The following is a 15,799-nucleotide window of genomic DNA, read 5'->3' on the forward strand; positions in this document are numbered from 1 at the left end:
CTTTAATCAACTCGCTGATCACATGATCCCTATTAGCATAGTTATCATAGACAAACACACTGATTTTTAACAGATAGAACACTCAATTTACCAAAGATAGAAAGCATCTACTATATTTTAAACATTGTATTCCACAAAGAAATGGACAATTCAATACCATAAATCTATGACTCCCAACAGGACAGGGAATTCAGAGTTCAAACATCAGAATCTTGAAGGGTTTTCAATTTAGTCGTTTTTTAAGGTAGAAAAGGGAGGAGAAAAGATACAACACTCTATTTATATTCTAACACATCATCTTGTGAAATTTTTTTATTTTAGGAATATGGCATTTGGCTGCTTTTCTTCTGTCCCTCTCCAGGAATCATAATTGAACGTGCAACATAAAAACACTTATTTAATGGATGAGTGATGTAATGGAACACAGTATGAGAAACACACAATGCATGTGGTATTCACAAAAATCATTCCAATCTTGCCCAATCACAGCACAAAACATGCTTTTTCAAACTCAAACCTGTTGCTTTATAGTATTTCATTATACACTTTTCAAGAGTGTGTGTGTGAGTGTGTGTGTGTGTGTGAGACAGAGAAAGTCAGAGAGAGAGAGAGAGAGAGAGAGAGAGAGAGAGAGAGAGAGAGAGACAGAGAGAGAGAGACAGAGAGACAGAGAGAAAGACAGAGACAGAGAGAGAGAGAGAGACAGAGTATAAAAAAACCTAGGCTTGGCTATATGGGAAACATCAAAATTGTTATTAAGGAATATTTTAAAATGCACATTCAAATTATAAAGCTGAATAAGAAAAGGGACTAGTCTAAAATGCTCTAAAAACAATGTCCTAAATTTGAAAGGTGGCGTGGGGGGGGGGGGGGGTGAGAGGAGGTGGCAGAGGGGGAGGGAAGGGGACACACGCAGGTGTCTAATAGTAAAATATAATAATTTCAAAATATTAATCCTGGCACATGAAAACTATTTACCCGGCATGGTTATGTTCATGAATGTCATAGCTACATACATATAAAATGGCTAGATTTTTGCCAGCACTTTATTTTTGGAATTATTATAAATGTACTAGGACCACAAAAGGCCTTTCTTGAAAGCTGGAAAGTAAACACTTTGAAATGATGATTAGTTCCTAAAACATTTTACAGAACATATACAATCTGACTGTTATCCAAAATATACTTACTTTCTGTTAGTGGGATGGAGATAATGACACCATTTCCTGTCCCTACCCATAAACGATTACAAGATACCATAAGAGCTGTGATTCTCACAAAAGAGAAGCCCAATTTTCCAGTACCTATACAAATAAAAAACATTTTACAATATTGTCAATACAGATATGAATTCAGCAAGGAACATGTACTAAGCAACTATTATGTCAAGACTTGCGAGAGATGCTAGAATACAAATATAAATGTGAGACAGTCCCTATTTTCAGAAATCTAATATCCTATTAGTAGATACATGTACAGAAACATGTATTATAGAATATATGAGAAAAAAGCACAGCAATGACGTGGGAAGAGCACTGCTGAGGGAAAAGCAAGAGTGTCTTGAAGGAAGGCAGAGATAGACTATTCCAAGACTGGGAGACAACTTTTGCAAAGACATGGAGGAGAGCACATAGATCCTTAAATCTGGAGACAGACTATTTGGGAGAATGAGGGAGTGAGGATAGAAAAACTGGCAGAAGCTAGATTGTGAAAGGTTTTAAATGTAATGCAGAGGAATTTGTACTTTATCCCAAATGCAATGGGGTTTCACTGAAACTTTATAAGCATATGAATGATACAAACAAACTTACACTTTAGGAATAACAATTTGTCTATTTGTGTGGAGGCCCAGTGGTAAAAAGGAAAGCCTACAGGTACTAGAGATCAGTTAAGAGGCTATTGCAATAGTCCAAAAGGGAGGTGATGAGGGCATGAATTGGGCTATGGAGAAAGAAAAGAGAAAGAGAAGATGCAAGAGATGTTGAAGAGGTCAAATGAATAAGAATTATTATCTAGTTGAATATGAAGGGTTAGAGGAAGAAAGCAGAAGTAATTAGTCAACAACCAAATATCTTACTATATACGCTGGGGATACAAAGGAAAAAAAAAATGACCATGAGAGAGAAAACAGGTAACTGATACCTACAGATCACCCAACTACATACACACAACACATGCAGCTTCAGGGACTGGCAAGACGTGGAAAAGGGCACGGCACATTTTGTAGAAGGTGGACTCAGAGCTAATTCCAAGGGGAAGATGCTGCAGACACAGGAAGTAGGCCAGAGACCAGAGATGAAGTATGTCCCAGCAGACTGGATCAGAGCGTAGAGAAATATAAGAAGATAGAGAAGGTAGCAGGCTAAGAAAGAATAAAGAGTCGTGTCTAAGGTTGTGAGCGTGGTGACAATCAATGGCTGGATCCAGCATTCCTCACTGTGAAGATAGAGCTGAAGTGCTTTATTCGTAGTTCCCCAATATCCTGGCTTTGTCATCTATCTCCCAGTGCTGCCCTCAACAGAGACAGGGACACAATGGGGTGGGAGTGAGGTAGCTTTAGGAACAACAATAATGAGGATTTTTTTCAATATGCTGAGTCAGAGATGACTATAACCTCTCCAGGTGAAGATTTACAGCAGGAGACTAGAGCTCAGGAGAGAAATAAAGACTGAATGTGAGAATTGGGAGTCATGTACATAGAGGTGATAACTGAGGCAATGGGAAATGCTGTTATTGCCAAAAAGAGCACAGAGAAAGCAGAAGGCCAGGACAGAACAGCACAGGGTGTCCTACAGAAAAGACATAGAAGGATGACTAGACAAGGACTGGGCAAGAGAAGTACAATAGCTGACATGAAAGTGCTGGAGGAGAGAGGATTATGAAGGAGGTTGGAGAGAGATTAAAGAAGGTAAGGGGGAGAGAGGATGGGAGAGAAAGGATGCGGTTTTAGAAATAGGAGACCTCAGAAATAGTAGTTTCAGATGAAAGGGAAGGTATGGATTTACAAAAAATCACGGCATTTGATTACATATTTGGCTTCTGGTTATAACTAGCTGTAATTGAATTCACCTCAAAACAGCTCATATGCCTCAGATCATAGAGTTAATAGAAAAACAAATTCACAAAGTAGCTGGCATCCCAGTTATCAGTTGGGAGGGAAGACATAGTTAAATAGAGAACTCAAACCAGGATACAGCAACAGTGTACAGAGTGCTGTATTTGGAGTCTGGAAAATCTGAGTTCAAATCCTGTCCCAAATACTGAGTAGTTATTTGACCAAGAACAAGTTACTTATTCAGTCTCAGTTTTCTCATCTGTAAAATGGGATAGCTGCACTTACCTGACAAGCAGTTGTAAAGATTTGAGATAATATAAACCACACTGCAACAACACTAAAATGCTGCACAAGTATCAGCTATTTTTGCTGGCTATGCTTTCCTCTTCTTTATCTGACGCTATCTGAGGTTTGAACTTTTGCAACCTATTAGAAATCAGGTTGTTTAATTTTAAACAAAAGCTCAGGAAGTTCCCATTTTTACATTTCTAGAGAATGTCTGCAACTATATGGAAGTTGAAAAGAAGTTCTGGAAGTTGACAAGATGAATTGTATAAAAACAAATAAAAACAAAACTAAAGCCAATATGTATTTTCATAAAATCATTTCCAACTATAAGATTAAGCTCTACTGATAAGAACAGTTTATATAAATTTATATATCTCCATTCTCTATATAGGACTTCAAACAATCTTAAATTAAAAATTCTCCGTGCATGATATGCATGGTTATTAAAAGATAAAGGATATGGAGACTTACCTAACATTTTGCTCACATAAGGTTCAATGTCCACATCCTGCAGATGCTGATATGTATGTGCATGATAGAGACGGAGAGTAGAATCCAAACGAATTGAAACCCACACCCCATCACCGACCCATGCCAGTTGTCTCACTTGGCTCTCTTTCCTTGGGTGGGCATCAAATGATTTCTAGAAAAGATGATTCAAACGTCACATAATTATTTTGACTATAAAGAAGCAGTTGGATTGGTATTATGCTCTAAAAAAAAGTGGCCACAGTTCCGGGACATAACTGCTCCAAGAAAGACCACAAATACATATAGGTGATAATTAGACACTGAATATACTTCAATAATGCGCATTATCAAAGACAGGAAAATCATATTAAGTATTTAAAAGAAATTCCCCCAACTGTGAGACACAATGCAAGAGCACAATGGAGTGACACACACCAGTAAAGCACCCCTACAACAAGCAAACAAACACAAGAAAAAGAACCTGCACATTTGGTGTATGACAATCAGAGAAGAACAGAATGTCAGCAAAGGAGAGACTTTTGCAATCATGCAATCAGCCATACTCCGGCTACTGTTCAAGAATAAATTGAGTTCTGAAAAGGGAACAAGACTGATGACTTTGAGATTAACAATAATAAAAAGATGTGACCAGAATCTGGATCTTCTGAGAAGCAATTTAGTGTTTTGGGTTTTTGTTTTTTTTAAACCACTGCCTCTTGTGTGTCCTTCCTAATTTAAGTCTACCTAGGCGAGCTTGGTCTGGAGGAAGAGGGAGTGGCATTGAGGAGACCTCATTTACTTCACTGACACTCAGTGTATGACAGCTTTATATACTTCAGGGCACTCTGAAATGGAAGAACAATCATATTCAGTCACTGGTCTCCAAGAGTCCCAATCTAAGACAACTTTTTATCCATTGCCTTTCAGGTAAGGGAAAATTTATCTCTAGTTGCTTGGCCACTAGGCCAGGAATTCTTTGATCAATCCATGATAAAATGGGATAAACTGAATCAACTCAATGAATTGTGTGTGTATGTATGTATGTTTATATAAGGAGGGATAGAAGGAGGGAAGGAAGAAGGAAGAGAAGGAGATATAGACAGAAACAGAGTGTGTTTTGGGGAAGAGTTAACAGAAAATCAAAATAAGATTTATCTTAGAAAATCAAAGTAAGTTTTAAGAGTAGTTATAAGTATAACTTAATTGTTGATATTCTCTAAATGGGAGCTACATGTCCAATGACCTGAGAAGCAGATATTACAGAAGAACCCAATTATAGAAATCTTGATAAATTTCACTAAAAATTAAATCAGAAGGAAAAAAAAGGAAGAGATATTTAAAGAGGAAGATAGCTCATAGATTATCCTACACAGTGAAAATAACAAACAAACAAAAAGGAAATAAAGGAAAGAAAAAAGAAAAAAAAATCTCCTTGAATACAACTGAAGCTTCTGCAACACTGATTGCAGAGGATAAGTAGCTACAGAAATTCTAAAAAGGAACTCTGTAAAATTCTCAAAATTAGATCTACATGTATTTCAATCACTTCTACACAAAAGTAAGTAGAGAAAATGAGAGAAAAATATGCTGGAAAACACAGTTCAAGAGAAAACTGCACAGAAACCTCACTGCAATACATCATAAATACTTTCTTCAAAAAAGGTGCTGAGAGGTTCTTTATATAGTAAACATTAAGGAGTACCAAAAATGAAAATGGTTGTATTTTAATAGAAAAGAAATGATTGGCTACTAATATATAGTCATTTCTAAATTACCTGTCCATGAACATCAGACTACATATATTATAAAGCAAAGATTAAAATCAGTAAGAGGAAACAAAATGAGAAAAAAATAAAGTGGAATCATGGTATTCTCAACCTGACATTTAAATGAGACTCTGATGTTAGAAAAAGAAAAGAATAAACATGGACTAAGACAATCATAATTTTTTAAGAAAGCTACAGTATGTAAAACAAATCACCTCAGAAAAAGTGTAGTATCTTTGTGAATCAGAATATGGTCATGGAAGCTTAGATTATAAGCTTGTTTATAAAACCTTACAGGGAGGAGATTGGAAGATTAAAGTAAGTGTGACGCCCAAGCAGAAGGAAGTAATGGAGGGAAAAACAAATTTAAGAAGGCTTTGAGAGACAAAACCAAGCCAAGTTATCCTTAAGAATGACTCTGAGGGAGAAATGCAAATTAAGACAACTCTGAGATACCACTACACACCTGTCAGATTGGCTAAGATGACAGGAACAAATAATGATGAATGTTGGAGAGGATGTGGGAAAACTGGGACACTGATACATTGTTGGTGGAGTTGTGAAAGAATCCAGCCATTCTGGAGAGCAATTTGGAACTATGCCCAAAAAGTTATCAAACTGTGCATACCCTTTGACCCAGCATTGCTGTTATTGGGCTTATATCCCAAAGAAATACTAAAGAGCAGAAAGGGACCTGTATGTGCCAAAATGTTTGTGGCAGCTCTTTTTGTTGTAGCTAGAAACTGGAAGATGAATGGATGTCCATCAATTGGAGAATGGTTGGGTAAATTATGGTATATGAAGGTTATGGAATATTATTGCTCTGTAAGAAATGACCAGCAGGAGGAATAAAGAGAGGCTTGGAGAGACTTACATCAACTGATGTTGAGTGAAATGAATAGAACCAGAAGATCGCTGTACACTTCAATGCTGTATGAAGATGTATTCTGATGGAAGTGGATATCTTCAACATAAAGAAGATCCAACTCACTTCCAGTTGATCAATGATGGACAAAAATAACTACACCCAGAGAAGGAACACTGGGAAGTGAATGTAAATTGTTAGCACTACTGTCTATCTACCCAGGTTACTTATACCTTCGCAATCTAATACTTAATGTGCATCAAGAAAATGGTATTTACACACATATATTGTATCTAGTTTATATTGTAATACATGTAAAATATATGGGATTGCCTGTCATCGGGGGGAGGGAGTGGAGGGAGGGGGGGTGTTAATTTGGAAAAAATGAATACAAGGGATAATGTTATTTTTAAAAAAATTGCTCATGCATATATACTGTGGGGAAAAATTCTAAATTAAAAAAAAAAAAAAAAAAAAAAAAGACTCTGAGGGGGGCAGTTAGGTGGTGCAGTGGATAGAGCAGCCCTGAATTCAGGAGGACCCGAGTTCAAATTTGATCTCAGACACCTAACACTTCCTAGCTGTGTGACCCTGGGCAAGTCACTTAACCCCAGCCTCAGGTGGAAAAAAAAAAAAAAAATGACTCTGTAAGGACAAGAACAGGTAAAAAATATGTTAAATGTTCTAAATCTGTATATCACAAATTCTTATCATTGACAGTGTGTCCTCCATATGTGAACTTTACCATCAGAGTTCCTTATATTCAACATCATGAACTAGTGGCAAAAGCAATAGAAGACTGACTGCATAAAGAGTAAGCAGGCCTGTGCTGAAATCAACTCCATCGTGAGCATACCTATAGAGATTAGTCTTGAAATATTTTTAAAAAGAGAAGATACCAAAAGCAAAGGGGGAAAAACCCATGGTCTCTTGGGTTAATAAAATTTATATTTCTATAAAACTGATGCTATATGCATGTGTCAAAATCATATTAAAAAGATGTAGCATAAGAGATAGCTTTGTTGGGTGGCCTATGATCATTATTATTAAGCCAAGCACAAATCCAGGAAAAGCACACTAGTGAAAGGAATTTGTCATCACCATGGTAACATCCCAATGCAAAGTTCAAATGAAAAAAAAAATTGTCCCTATAGAAAGCCAGGTCTTCTAGATGATCCTGTTGTGGATCATATTGTGCTAATTGCATCAAGACCCACAACTTTGCAAGGCTTCCTAAATAAAATCAAGAAACACTGAACAGAAAGAAAGAATTTCTACTGTCCAGACTATGATATGCAACTAACGGGATAATTTTTATAATATTAAGTAGATATTATGTGTGGACAATGGATGAGGCTAAGAATCACTGGATTCCTTTTGGGAAACTATCTTAAGCTTTTAAGTGTTAAATTTCACTGTGAAATAGCTTTTTTGCACCAGCACCATTCTGGCAATGCTATATGACTATGAATTGGAGACTACTAGTCTTTGAAGAATTAAAGTCATGTATCACTCAGTTAAAATCATGAGATGGATTTGAATGAACTACTATGCATTAAAAATAAAGAATATGAGTAGCATAAAAGATATCATCATTCAGGTAAGAAAGGAAATGAGACATGTCAGGCAGACAGTGATGGGGAAGGCAAGCTATTTTGCTGAGGAATTTCCCACATGGTGCACTTGAATCTAAGCAGGAAAAAAACATCTCTGGTATACTGATGAGAAGATATGAAAGTCTTATGCAATGATAAGACATGGATGAACTGTGAACTCCATAACCAGAGAATATCAGAAATACCTATAGCCAGTGCTTCCCAACTCTGAGTCAGTTCTATGAATCCATTATCACAACCAAAATAGAGAACTTAATAAACAATCTTCCCTGATAAAATTAAGCAGCAGGACTGTTCAGCTACACTTCTCATGCATATATAAGTTGTACATTTCGCTCTGATATCTGGAAAAGTTCTTTACATGTCATCTCATCCTCACACGAGTACTACACCCCTTTATATAAAACCCCCCCAAACACATTTCTACATATAACAGAACTAAATATACACATATAAACCAATTTTTTTCTCCTCCAAATCCAAATTATTACAACATTATCCTTCCTAGAGAGGCGAAAACTGGTAAAGATATATGAAGAAAACTTGATAAGATATCCAGATGATGCCTTTAAAGCATACAAAGGTAGAGAAAAATTATATGTTCACACATTCTTTAGAGAACAAAAATAAAGGACACTGCATCAGCAAATGATGGGTTTTTAACTTGCCTCTATTTTCATGGCCTTTGGTTGAACCACATAGATTTTATTCCTATAGCCACACCAGACTTTGTCATGTACCACAGTCATGCATCGGATTGAATGGTGAGGACGTCCTAAGTCCAAAAGGTGATAGTTTGACAAATCCCACTGACCATCTTTAAAATAAGAAAGAAAACAAAACACTTAACTGAATAAAGATGTCATGGGAGAAAAACATGAAAAAACCCAATTTTTTGGTAAACGTACTATTATCTCATGCATATCTCTTCTGCAAATCACATTCTATTTATAAATAGAAAAATTCCTTTTGAGTTTACAATTCTAATAGTTGAAGAAAAATTACAACGTACATATAAATTATTTCAGCATACTCCTCTTTTTGCTAGCACTAAAATCAACTTTTAGTTGATTCTCACTTATTCAGACCATTACAAAGTGATACATGAAAGTAATGAATGCTATGTGCCCCGTCTATGGTGAATTCAGGGTTGGCTTTCCATCCCCCAATACCACAACCTTTTAACCTTTGGGCCTTGATGACCGAATTAACTGCAGTTATTCAAAAGGAATATAATTTATTATCTGAAACATGTTAATGATAAAAATCCATCCCACGAACCAAAATCTAGTTTGTTTTTAAACTGGACTTACTTCTTAGTCAAGTAATTTCTCTTAATGATTTTTTTTTTAAAGACTTTGGATAAGAGTAACAAAATATCTCCACAAAATGTTTAATTGAATAAAAATATGGATTCACAGACAGGCCACATGGTATATATAACCTCCTCTGAACAAACACACATTTCTGAAGGATAATCCCATGGAATCTGATACAATTATTATTCTCATTTTATAGAAGAATAAACTGAAACTCATTTTTCAGAGGAAATAAACCCAGTGCTAGCAATGTCATCTGGTGCTGATCTACTGATTTCAAGTTTCAAAGTTTCTATAATATTATGTGGCCTTCTAGATGCAGAAAGCTTAAGGGCTTACCAATAGTCACACACAGCAGGAAGCTAAGAGCTGGAATATATGACTCAGTCTTAACACTTTTTCCATGATGCTCACAGGTACCTCATATATCTATCACCTGTTCTCTCTCTTATCCCAACACAACCCCCAGTGATAGGCTATGTATATTTGGCTACAAAAACTAGAGACAATGTAAATATATTTTACCCTAATATAAGATGATGCAAAGTATCATTAAAACAAACAAAAAAGGCAAGCATTTTTATATATAATCCCACACAACATAATTACTATTTCACAAAGGTTTCCCCCCAGATTTATATTTTTTAAAATATGAAAATGGTATTTTTCATGGAAACACAATGCAATGCAATAGATATGAAAACATTTTGACTATTAAGCTAGAACAGAACTGCTTTTGAACATCTTATAAGAATCTATGCAAATAATATGGTGTAAAAAATTCCTACCGACTCCTCTATGAAAAATTGCTAGTGTTCCATCAGCCAATGCAACCAATACAATTCCTTTCACATGTCTGCAAAAATAAACACACAAAAATTAAGTACACTTTCTGGGTGAAAAGAGCACCAAATATTACTGAAATTCCTATTCAAGGTGGGTAAGGAAGATGGGATTTTTGTTATTTGAAAGAGCTACTTATTTTCTCACCATAACAAAACACCTATCATATATGGAGAGAATTTCATTCTTCTTTTATTTAAAATACTTTGTACTCTCTTTCTTAAACTAAGAATTTCCTTTAATTTCTGTGGCTTTGAACATATAATGAAGGTGACTTGCTCCTGATAGAGCACCACTGAACTAAAAGTTTATTTGGGCCAGACATAGATTTTTAAATATAAATAAATACTGTGTACAAGAACTGACTTTTTAGAACTTTATTTATTTTTAGCAGTATTTTCTTTTTCTAAATACATGCAAAGATAGTTTTTAGCATTCACCTCTGCAAAACCTGGGTTCCAAATTTTTCTCCCCCTCTGTTCCCTCCCCACTTCCCCAAAACAGCAAGCAATCCAACATAGGTTAAACATGCAGTTTTTCTAAACATATTTCCACATTCATCATGCTGGGCAAGGAAAATCAGATCAAAAGGGGGGAAAAAAATACAAGCAGCAAAAACAACAATAGTAAAGATACATTGTTTTGGATCATTCAGTCTCCATAGTTCTCTGTGGGTATGGATGTAGATGTACACTTTCTATACTACTGGAAAAGCCTTAAATGACTTCATTGTTGAGAAAAGTAAAGAGTAAAGTCTAACACAGCTGATCAAATGATAGACATTTTTAAAACTAGTTTTTATAAAATGAAACTTACACAATACTGAGAATTGAATCTTTAAGTTTTATGGAATGGAGACATTTCCTCCACTGAGCCACTGATGAATGGACATATAAACTGTAAGAACAAAGGCAAGAGGGATTAGATATATACCAAGTTCTAAGCAATCATTCACATTTAGTCACTGACAACTAACTTTACTCCGGGAAAAAAAAAAAAAGAAAAAAAAACAGAAAATTTAAGAATAATGGATAGCTACTGTTGTGTTATTTTGAATAAGGAAACAATGACATGGGCAATGCCCGGGTTACACAGTGCTCTGTGAGCTGCCAACAGAAGCCCAGTGACAATATGGAGAGGAGAAGCCAAGCTGGTACCATGTGCTGGCTGCCATTAGCCTCTCTTTATCTTCCATTACAGAATCTCTGTCCATGATGGATGTTAACCTTAGAATGAAGAGGGGACCTCTTCCATAGCTACCCTTGCTTGAGAAAGAGCATTATACCATAAATAAAGAGACCTTACTCTAATACCAACTAAAAAAACCTTCCAAACTGTAAACTTTCTACCCTAGAGAGATTGGACAATTCAGTTTTAGCTTTCCTTCATAAATATTCTAAAAGCTTTTTGTTTGGAATCAGGCCTTCCCTGTTGCCAAATATATTCCTTTTTATTTCTGGTATTTCTTGCTCAAACTCTAGCCTATATAAATCCATTCTGCATTAGGAATCTTCTTTTGTGTTTAGATCACCCAAATTTAATGTTTAATTTGCCATCTTTTCCAAGAACATTGTTATGTAATAATAGAACATTTTGTGACAAAGGACCATATGGTTTACCATTTACAATCAGAGCAAACACAGTTACAGTCAGCTGTTTCATAATCTCAGTATTTGTATATATGTGAAATTGTCTTTCAATTAATATAAAGCAAAACAGGTAGAGCTATCATACTGGTACTCATGTTATTGCCCCCATTTCAAGACAAGATTAAGAAGACCAATTAAGAGCCACAAATAAGACAATATCTTTTTTGCTTCTTTGCTCTTACCATCCATTCTGTGCTCCAAGCCACATAGTTGGTAAAAGGCTGCTCATTTTCTGAGCTTCCTCTCGCACCAAGTCTTGTTCACTTGGCAATACTGTTATTTGATCTTTATATACATCTGGTTCATTGCTAGGAAGGAGGAAAAAAAGAATGAAAATTATAAGGACTGCAGATGATCAATGAAATTTTCTAGAGAATGAACATTTCCATTCTTAGTCTATTAATGAAAAACCATTATTAAAAAAAAAAAAAAAGAAAAAGAAAAAGCCAAGGAAAGCTAAAATGAAATCCCTTATTATGTCAATTAAGACAGAGATAGCACTAAAAAGTCAAGAGTTAGTTGAATAGGTAGATAATAAACAATGAAAACAGACAGCACCCTTATCATAAACTGCAATTATAGTTTTAATGCAGAGAACCATTGGAAGTTTTATGATAGATTTCATAATGCTCTAATTCAGCATTCTTTAAAATAAAGACATTTCTCAAAACATACAAAGGTAACTACATAAAAGCTTTCAAAATGCTTTTAAGCTTATGAATCAAATGAAATATCTAAATTTTGACCAAAGAGCCCATAACTATAAAATGAGCACTGATTAAGCTGAAAGATTTAATCAGGGCAAACATGATATGAGAGGGAGAAAAGTTATTTTCCATTATCATCATCTACTCTATTCAAAAGGTTAACAAATATAATTTATTACAGAAGAGATCTAGTTTTAATAACACCCTATTCTTTCCTTGAAGAATGGGAGAAACAGGTGGTAAACTTGTGTAACCAAGAAAGAATTATATCCTTTAAGTAATGCACAAAAATCACTCAAAATGTTTCATTTATACGAATCCCCAATCTTCAAAAAGGTAAAATTCTGAAATGGCCAAGTATATAACTGGCAAAAGGTGATAAGAATGGCTTAAACATTATGTATGTACTGACTAAAATAGGAAAAGGGGAAAAAAATTTAATCACAAGAAGCTATAGTAGCAGGGAAAATGACCAAGATGATCAAGACAAATATATAATTTTGGAACCAGATTAAATATCTCAGAAAGAAAAAGGAGAAAACAGATAATTCCATAAAAAGGACAAAGGGGAAGAAGTAAACCAAGGAGCAAACCAAGTATGATAGATATAATCTTTTACAACAATGACAATGTAGTAGAATTTCCACTGCTTGAAAGTTTTTGGCTATTTATATCTGAGTTTTTGTTCAAGTTTCATAACATGCTGGTCTATTTTTAAATACCTTGAATGATATACAGGAGATCCTTCTTCAGTATTTTGCACTCCCAAGGGATCTGTAAAGACATGCTCTGTGTAGACTCCTGGCTGAGTAAGATCCACAATATCTTCCCCTGATCCTGCATTTCCTTCTGTTGCTTCAGTTGCTTCTTCTGCTGTTGGAATGGTTTCATCTGCTTCAATGTTTTCTGCTTCTGTTTCTATAATAAAAAAATGGAAGTAACTTTTTTAGGGAGCTAAAAGTTGTACTTTCCATTTTCCTTCTATAATAAATACTTTCTTGATTATTGCTATTCCTAGATGGTGACTTTTTTTACTTACTCTTCATTTTTATGATCTGGACCTGTGGTTTCCCCATTAAAAGTGTATTACCTCTATCAATGCAGATTGGCAACTAATCAGCAATTCAGTTTTAGAGTTGTCTGAGTCACTAAGAGGTAAAATATCTTGCTCCCGGTTAGACAATAAAATGTGACAAAGAGACCTGATCTCAAGCCATCCCGATTCCCACAGCTAGATAATGCACTACATTATTACACACCTTTCATACTTTCTTCGTATAAGTTTTTCAAAGTGTATATGGGACATTCTTTTCAAGAATTAAATCAGGCAACAATCTTTTCACCAAACTAACCTGATTTATTCCTAATTCTTTCTAAACATTTTCAATTTCCCTTTTATAGTACTTTTAAATTTGATCATTCTTATAAGTGGCACCAAGAGTAGCTAAGATACCAATACAGTTAAAGGAAACTTGAGTCTCTACCAATGTAACAGAGAAGTACTGGCATACCTGGTAGTTTTTCTATCACTGGGGAAGAACCATTGATATTAGGTGAAGCAGCTGGTCCTATAACACCTTCTGCAGTACAACCAACCACCGTGATACCTCCCAACAAACTGTCTGTTTCTGTTGAACTGTTACTGGTCATACTTCCACACAAAGAGGCTTTGTCCACTTGACTAGATTCTGTAGTCTCTTCTCCTACAGGGTAGTCTGTTTCTCTTGCCCCTTATTTGAGAGATAGAGATAGAGAGAGAGATAGAGAGATAGAGATAGAGATAGAGATAGAGATAGAGATAGAGATAGAGATAGAGAGAGAGAGAGAGAGAGAGAGAGAGAGAGAGAGAGATTGATTTGATTTTGTGATATAAGAATAAGAATTTACATCTACATGGTAACAAAATACTCTTAACAAAATATTCTAATATGCAATTTTCTAAGACCCCATAAAGGAAGTAATCCTAAAATTCACATTTCAAGAGGCAATCCACGTTGATTTTTAATTGCTGAGAACCATGTTAATGAAGGCCAAATTGACGGACTGAATCTTCAGATTAGTTTTTCTACTCCATGGCTATAGATTATTTACCTAAACCTGGTCAGATCTTTTTTTTTTTAAACACCCCCCCTTTTGTTTTTTTTTGGGGGGGAGGGAAAGGAGATTTGATCCTTTGGGGTTTGGTTGTTGTTTTTTTATTAGACAAGTAATGCCAATGTTGTAAGAAGCTCCTGGTGAGAAACTGTTTCTACCAAAGTTGCATTTGCTCTGACCCTTCTTCTCTGGCAGAGTTGTCTGCGGGCATCCCGAAGAGTATGCAATGGGTTCAAGACCCCAGAAACCCACTGTCTTCTTATATGTGGATTGTGGTCATAATAGGACCATGCAATAGTGTGTAGACCAATCAATACAAATCCCATTCTTCTCCACTGCAGATAAAGAACAACTCAAAATGAATTAACCCTTTCTGGACTAAAAGTCACAGAGAAATTGAAAGAATATTTGTGTTAGCTATAGTCTGGCTTAAATTTGTTTTATGGTCACTATTCAAGGATTTATTTTCTTGTAAAATCCATTTTCTCAAAGTAATAAGGGTTTCTGGATTCTACACCTTCATCTTACCTGGGACACTTGCAATACAAAGAACATGGGAGTTGCAGACATTGAAACTGTCGAGGATGTTGCCAGGCTGATTAGCATCAACAACAAGAACTTTGGAGGCTGAGTGAGTGCTGGTGCATATCCAGACAAGACTGGATAATTCTTCCTGATGTTTTAATTCCTTCTGCTGTTCCTATATGGGCAAAGAAAAATAAGAAGGTAGGGGCTGTAAGAAACAAGTCTACTACATTGAGAGGCTATTAGGCTGCTATTCTGATGCAAGGCAATGCTATCTCAGGTTAATTATTTGTGGAATTTAGAAAACAGATTAAGAAAGAAATGAATGGGTTCCTTTAGAGCAGTGGTCAGGAGCCCTTTGATGCCTCTACTTACCTTAAGTTCCTGATCTAAGCGGTCCAAGCTGCTCTGAGAGGCACTACGTTGCTTGTTGTCTTCTGTATCCAGAGTTGCCACATCATTATAAAACACACTAGCTCCAACAACACAGCCACCATCTCTTGTCTTCCCACCAGATAAGTTGACACCAACAGCACACCACAACTAGGGGGAATAATAAAGGAGTAGCTAGTTTCTCAAATATTTATATTTTTCCAAATCT

The 15,799-nt window shown here is 35.6% G+C and overlaps 1 protein-coding gene across 4 annotated transcripts in view; it reads right to left on the minus strand.

The window, feature by feature from the left end:
• SPAG9 (sperm associated antigen 9) overlaps positions 1-15,799 on the minus strand; it is a 130,457-nt gene that overhangs the window by 9,841 nt on the left and 104,817 nt on the right. For all 4 annotated transcript variants that reach the window (XM_074261789.1, XM_074261788.1, XM_074261792.1 and 1 more), the window contains 10 exons: positions 15,574-15,741; positions 15,202-15,373; positions 14,091-14,309; positions 13,302-13,497; positions 12,055-12,180; positions 11,040-11,120; positions 10,169-10,236; positions 8,730-8,878; positions 3,815-3,986; positions 1,191-1,304 (listed from right to left, as the gene is read on the minus strand). In XM_074261789.1, the coding sequence (XP_074117890.1) occupies positions 1,191-1,304; positions 3,815-3,986; positions 8,730-8,878; positions 10,169-10,236; positions 11,040-11,120; positions 12,055-12,180; positions 13,302-13,497; positions 14,091-14,309; positions 15,202-15,373; positions 15,574-15,741 (1,465 nt within the window). The remainder of the gene's footprint in view (positions 1-1,190; positions 1,305-3,814; positions 3,987-8,729; positions 8,879-10,168; positions 10,237-11,039; positions 11,121-12,054; positions 12,181-13,301; positions 13,498-14,090; positions 14,310-15,201; positions 15,374-15,573; positions 15,742-15,799) is intronic.

The sequence above is a fragment of the Sminthopsis crassicaudata genome, chromosome 4, assembly GCF_048593235.1.
Source record: "Sminthopsis crassicaudata isolate SCR6 chromosome 4, ASM4859323v1, whole genome shotgun sequence".
In the NCBI taxonomy this organism is placed as follows: domain Eukaryota; kingdom Metazoa; phylum Chordata; class Mammalia; order Dasyuromorphia; family Dasyuridae; genus Sminthopsis; species Sminthopsis crassicaudata.